At 63.5% G+C, this 6,801-nt stretch overlaps 1 protein-coding gene across 1 annotated transcript; it reads left to right on the top strand.

The window, feature by feature from the left end:
• Positions 1-1,793: 1,793 nt before the first annotated feature.
• UNCX (UNC homeobox) lies at positions 1,794-6,145 on the top strand. The gene is made up of 3 exons (XM_025416032.3): positions 1,794-2,079; positions 2,312-2,487; positions 4,616-6,145. Exons 1-3 carry the CDS (start codon positions 1,794-1,796, stop codon positions 5,789-5,791), a joined length of 1,638 nt encoding a protein of 545 aa, XP_025271817.3. The 3' UTR covers positions 5,792-6,145.
• Positions 6,146-6,801: the final 656 nt, after the last annotated feature.

Genomic DNA, 6,801 nt, shown 5'->3' with positions numbered 1-6,801 from the left:
GGGGTGGGGTGGGGGTGGGGTGGGGGCGGGGCGGGAAGGTCCCGAATTCCAAGCCACCCCGCGGCCTCCGCGAGACGTCGGCCTGCCTGCCCCCAGCCCCTGCACCTCTGCCTCCTCTCGAACAATGAGACAGGGCGAGGCGACTCCGTCGTCGTCGGTGCGGCCCAGGGCACATTCAGTAAAGCACGAGTGCTGGGCTGCGCCTTCAGGGCCTCCCGGCTCCCGCCGGCGGGGCCCTGTGTGCACCCCTGCTGACCGGGACAGGCGCGCCGGGCTGGCCCACAGACACGCGGCTTCAGCCCTACCCCGCCCTGCGCTCCGGCTTTGGGCCGGTCCGAGCCACTCGCACTAGAGGCCAACTTGCCCGTCCCCTTGCCCTGGGGCGAGAGGCTGCGGCAGCCGGTCCCCAGGACGGGCCGTTGGAGGCCCAGGAGCTCCTGCCTCCGGGACTCCAGCTCGGCCCCGGGACTGGGGCTGCGGCAAAATGCACCCTCCTCAGTGGCAAACTTTTTACGAAAGATTGTATATATATATCTCCAATGATTGCCTTCCCTCCTGCCCACGGTCCTAATTTGCTGCTTATTTAAGAATATGTCCTTTAATGATTTAGCTTTAAGTCTATCAATATTTTATAGTGGAGAAGGGAGTGACAGACACTTCTCTGAGAACATAATTTAATTATAATTAATGGGTTGAGTACCTGGGCCCTATTCTTCAGAGGCCGAGTCAAAGGGAGATGTATTTATTTTTTTTCATTGCTGTGTCGGGGGCCTGATTGGCTGCCACCCCCAAAGTTACTTTTCCCTCCTCCCCAGCCCTGTGCCCCGGTTTCCCGGAGTGAGTGTGTGGGGGTGGGGTGGGGGTGGGAATCAGGGTGTCTCCATAGCCGCCCCCCACCTCTGTTTCTACAGCCCCGGCGGCAGCCAGTCGGAGAGGGCATTAATTACGCCTTTTTATTGACAGGGCGCTCCATTCTGTCGGAGCCGCTCTCTTTTGGAGTCGCCTCCTCCCACCCCCCCCACCCCGCCCCCTCCGCTCCTTCCTCTTCCTCCTCCCTTTCCTTCCTCCTCTCCCCCGCAGCCTGGAGCCCGAGAGGAGATGAGAAGCCCTTGTAGTTTTAAATTCAATGTGACAGTTTCGGAAAGAGCGGATGATGAATCTCCTATTATTGGATCAGTCTATTTGCCGCTCAATGTCTCTCTGTAATTGGAGCAACATCACTTTAAAGGTTCAGAGAGTACAGCATTTCTGGTGAAAAATCCCCACAACACGCCGGTGAATGTTTTAAAGGGAAATCTATTAGTGATTTGCAGAGGGGCGGGGAGCCCGCGGCGGGGGAGGCGCGGGCTCCGGCCAGCGGGGACCGGAGTGGGGGGCTCGCCGGGGACCCCTGCCTGGACCGCTCCCCGAGCCCGCGCCCGCCCAGCGCCCGGCCGCGCCCCTCCCTCTCTGCCGCCCCCCCCCTTGTTGTGACAGTTCCTGATACTGTTTATTGAGGTGCATGTCAGGTATAATTAGCAATCGATATGGAAAACGTTTCCTTGCACCCAGCACGCCTCTGACGTCAGAGCCGATTAGCGCTTCTTATTGGTCCCAAATTCCCCGGGCCGCGGCTAATTATCGGGAGCTTGATGTTGATAAAGTAAAGCGCCGGAGTGCGGGCGAAGCATGTGTAGGGCTCCGGGTCCCTGTCTCCGCCGCCGCCGCCGTCCGCGCCTCCCGCCGCTGGCCCGCCCCGGCCCCGGCCCGCGCCCCCGCGCCCCGCCGCCGGCCCCGCCGGCCCCCCGCGCGAGATGATGGACGGCCGCCTCCTGGAGCACCCGCATGCCCAGTTCGGGGGCTCGCTGGGCGGCGTGGTGGGCTTCCCCTACCCGCTGGGCCACCACCACGTGTACGAGCTGGCCGGCCACCAGCTGCAGTCGGCCGCCGCCGCCGCCGCCGCCGCCTCGGTGCCCTTCTCCATCGACGGCCTGCTCAGCGGCTCGTGCGCCGCCGCCGCCGCCTCGGTGGTCAACCCCACGCCGCTGCTGCCGGCCGCCTGCGGGGTGGGAGGCGACAGCCAGCCCTTCAAGCTGTCAGGTAGGCGAGGCGGGCGCGGAGGGGTGGGCAGTAGGGCACCCTCGTCGGGCGCACGAGCTGGGGCGCGGGCGGCTGCAGGACGGGCACCGGCTGCCCAGGCTCAGGGCAGGCTCGGGCTGCCACCCCGGCGCAGGGCGCCCAGACCCCGGCGGCCCGCAGGTACGGAGGGGGTGGATGCGGCTGGGGCCCTGGGCCCTGGCTGAGCCCTGCGGCGTCCTCTGCGTGCCCGCAGACTCGGGGGACCCCGACAAGGAGAGCCCGGGCTGTAAGCGGCGGCGCACCCGCACCAACTTCACCGGCTGGCAGCTGGAGGAGCTGGAGAAGGCGTTCAACGAGAGCCACTATCCCGACGTGTTCATGCGCGAGGCGCTGGCGCTGCGCCTGGATCTGGTCGAGTCCCGAGTGCAGGTAAAGACCCGCCGCAGTTCCTCCCGGGAGCCAGCATCCCGCAGCTAGGCCTGCCCGGCGCCGGCCCCGCCTTTGTTCTAGGTGGGGGACCGCGGCCCCGCGGCCGAGCCCGCCTCGCGCTCGCCGGCCCGGAGGTGGTGCTGGGGTTCTGGGGCTCAGCACCTCACGGGGAGCGGGCCCCAGGCGGTTTGGGAGGGGGCCGACCACAGCCGCGAAGTAGCCAGAACAGCAGCTGCGTCTGAACCGGGGAGCTGCGTGGTGGGGGTCGGGCGACGTCGCGACACGAGGTCTCAGAGGGCTGGGCGGGAACAGCGGCCCAGGGGTGGGATGGGGGGCGCCAGCCGGGCTGGGATCTTGGAGAGACCTGGAGCAGTCAGACCCGGCGCCTCCTGACCCTTGCGGAGAATCTTGGTGCACCGGGCCGGAGCAAACGCGTTTGTTTGTTTACCTCTTGCCTCTAAAATATTCAGATGGAGACCTGTATTTATTCTTGGCTTTGCACAAGGAGGCTAGCTGAGGAAGAGGAGGCCGAAACTTAACAGTTAACAAATTGGGGGCAAAGGTTTTTGAATCTTTGATATACTCTCCGTTATATCTCCCCAATCCCCACCCGCCCCCCCCCCCACACACACACCGGACTTTGATTTCATTCAGAGACTGCTGGCGTTATTCTTTTTAAAAATACAGCATCAATTTGGTGGATTAAAAATTCAAGATGAAGTGTGCACACTCAGATGTTTCTCTGAAGTACAGAAATCTTTTTTTCTGGCGTCGGGATGGTGGAGAGTGGGGTATGCGGCTGCAGCGGTGGGTGTAGGGCTTTGAGGCAGAGGTCGGCTCGACGCCTGTTTAGCATCAACAGCTTTGTCTAAAAAGGTGTTCTCCACCTGTGCTTGCACTGCCCCTCATGACCTCTTCTGTTTGCAAATCATTTCATCCAATTCTTATACATGTCTTAAGTGAAAACCTCTTCGTTTCTCCCCTGTACGATAATGAGCATTTCTTGGTGACAAGTGAGCGTGGAATTTACACCAAAAAACAAAAACCCAGAAGTATTTGAAAGAAGGAAGGGAGGAAGGAAGGAAGGAAGGAAGGAAGGAAGGGAGGGAGGGAGTGAGTTACAGCCTTGGAGAGGTTGGCACCAGCAAGGCTCCCTGTGACCAGGCCGGGCCTGCTATTGTGCGGGGTCTCTCCGCGGCCACAACAAAGAATTGGAATTATCGCGATCTCTTGGGGAGGGTGGTGTGCCTAAGGCCCATCAGGGACTTGACTGTGTGTGTGTGTGTGTGTGTGTGTGTGTGTGCTGTGTGGGAGCTAGTGTCTAGGGCCGCTGCTCCCCAGGACAAGGCCGGCAGGGAGGATAGAAGAGGCTACCTGGGCCCAGGCCTCTTCTGCTGGCCTAGCAGCTGGCCTCTTGCTCCCCTGTTTGTCTCCCCCACTGGCCTAAGCCAGGCACAACTGGTTTCAGGGGGTGTGTTGGTGCCTTGGCCTGGAGCCCCTAGAAAGAAGGCCGTGTGCGAGTGCGTTGGGGGGCAGGCCGCTGGAAAACCTCCCCCTAAGTTTGGCTTCCCAGGACCTTCTAGAAGAAGAAGCACCCAGATTTCCCTTCACGGGAAACCCCAAAATCTGGCCTTTGACTCAGTCTCCAGGGGGCCGAAGACAGGTGTGGAGGGCAGCTGAGCCCAGCCACTGGTGGTCCTCAGGCCAGACGGTCAGCACCAGGCCAGGCAGGCCGCTTAGAACAGGAGCTGTGAGAAGCCAAGAGGGGCAAGGAGGGGCCCTGCTCCCTGCCTGCCTCCCGACCAGGAACCAGACGCCCTCAGGGGCCAGACCCGGCGGAGCCCAAGGAAGGGGCAGCTCCCAGTTTCCCGAGGTGAGAAGCCAGAGTGGGAAGCCGGCCGAGAGGCCCCATCTACCTCCTTCTGGGTGGAAAAGATGCTCTTTGGAACCTTCAGCTTGAGTGCCGAAAGCCAGCTCAGGGCCGGCCGGCTGCGTGCCTTGGCTCCCAACCCCTGGCCGGAGCCGGGGGGCAAGCAAGGCCCGTCTGGGGGGAGCGGGGAGGCCCGAAGCCCCAGCGGCAAGCCTGCTGCCTGATTGTACCTTCCTTTCCCCTATCCGGCTGCTCTAGGTCTGGTTCCAAAACCGCCGGGCCAAGTGGAGGAAGAAGGAGAACACGAAGAAGGGGCCGGGGCGGCCGGCTCACAACTCACACCCGACCACGTGCAGTGGCGAACCAATGGACCCAGAGGAGATCGCGCGCAAGGAACTAGAGAAGATGGAGAAGAAGAAGCGCAAGCACGAGAAGAAGCTGCTGAAGAGCCAGAGCCGCCACCTGCACTCGCCTGGAGGCTTGTCCCTGCACAGCGCGCCCAGCTCGGACAGCGACAGCGGCGGCGGCGGCCTGTCCCCGGAGCCGCCCGAGCCGCCGCCGCCCGCCGCCGCGGCCAAGGGCCCCAGCGCGCTCGCCGCCGGCGCCTCCGGCTCCGCGCCCGCACCCGCACCTCCGGGCGAGCCGCCCGCGCCGGGCACCTGCGACCCCGCCTTCTACCCGAGCCAAAGAAGCGGCGCCGGCCCGCAGCTGCGGCTGGGCCGCCCCGCGGACAAGGACGCGGCCCCGTGCGCGTCCGGGGCGGCGGCGGAACGCGGCGCCGCCGGCCTGCCGAAGGCCAGCCCGTTCAGCGTGGAGAGCCTGCTCTCCGACTCGCCGCCGCGCCGGAAAGCCGCCCCCGCCCCCGCCGCCGCCGCCGCCGCCGCCGCCGCCGCCGCCGCCGCGGGGCTGGACTTTGCGCCCGGGCTGCCGTGCGCGCCGCGGACCCTCATTGGCAAGGGCCACTTCCTGCTGTACCCCATCACGCAGCCGCTGGGCTTCCTCGTGCCGCAGGCCGCGCTCAAGGGCGCAGCGGGGCCCGAGCCCGCGCCCAAGGACGCGCCGCCCGCGCCCGCCGCGCCGCCCGCGCCGCCAGCTCAGGCCAGCTTCGGGGCCTTCCCGGGGCCCGGCGGCGCTCCGGACTCGGCCTTCGCGCGCCGCAGCCCCGACGCCGTCGCCTCCCCGGGGGCCCCGACCCCGGCGCCCTTCCGGGACGCGGCTGCGGCTGCGGCTGCGGCTGCGGCCGAGGGCGGCGGCGGCGGCGGCGGCGGGGATGGAGCGGATTCGTCCCCCCTCGCGCCCCCCCTCGCGCCGTCGCCCGGGCCAGGCCCTCGAGCTGCCAGCCCCGCCGGGGAGCCCGCCTTGTGCGGGGCCGCAGAGCCAGGCGCCGAGCCCCGACCCAGCGCGCCGGAGGGCGAGGAGGTGGACATGGACTGAGGGGCATCGGGGCCAGCAGAGGCGCTCCACCGGCCGTGCCCGCTCACTCAGGCTCGACTCACACAACGAAATCAGGTGATCGGCTTAGAAACACTGCTTTTTCCTCTTTCTTCTGTTTTCTTCCTTTTATTATTATTATTATTATTATTTTTTTTTTAACGAAAACCGCTGTTATCAATTCGGACCTAGGCAACAACCGCAGGACTTGGGGTGAGACCCTCCTCCTCTACGGGAGCAAAAAAAAAAAAAAAAAAGAAAAAAAAAAGAAAAAGAAAAAAGAAAAAAACAAGAAAAAAAAACCCATATCCCCCACAAAAACCCACAACAAGAATCCTCAGCCTTGTAAAATGCAAAAATGTCTAAGAATATTTATATATGTACCATTTTTGATAAATAAAGCTGGTCAAACGCAAGCTCTCAGGTCCATCTTTTTCAAATTTCCGAGCGCCCAGAGTGGCCCCTCCTCCCCTCGGTTTTCCACTCCTCTCCCCGCGGGCGGGGCAGGGACGAGGCTCCTCACCTCCCCCGAGGTCCGCGCTTAATGCCTCCTTTTGTGTGCGTGTGTGTTTGTGTTTTCTGATTGAACAAATTTATGCATCCGCAGCTCCCCCTCGCTTGCCCTCCCTCGCGCTCCCCCGCCCACCCGGCGCCACACACACGCGCGCCCCCGCGCGCACCCCCGCGCGCTGGCACACGCCGGGGCGCGAGGCGCGGGGTGACGGAGCCGGGGGCTGCCAGGGCCGGGCCGCTGGGCTCCTGCAGAGTTTTGATATGAAAGTAATTATTTTCCGGTGGCTGCTGCGGGGACTGGGTTTCTTGCCCAAAGGGTTATTATACATTACCGATTTCTAGTGATATGAAATCACATAAACTTCCTACAATAATAGAATTAGCATGAAAGGCTGGGGTGTCAAATTGAAATTGGAGAATAATAGCGCCGGCAGCTGGGGGAGTGCGTGCGCATATTGGAGCGGAGACGCGGAATCGTGGGGCGGAATTTTCATGAGCTG

Source organism: Canis lupus, chromosome 6, assembly GCF_003254725.2.
Source record: "Canis lupus dingo isolate Sandy chromosome 6, ASM325472v2, whole genome shotgun sequence".
NCBI lineage: Eukaryota > Metazoa > Chordata > Mammalia > Carnivora > Canidae > Canis > Canis lupus.
This window is presented reverse-complemented; position numbering and strand designations above follow the sequence as displayed.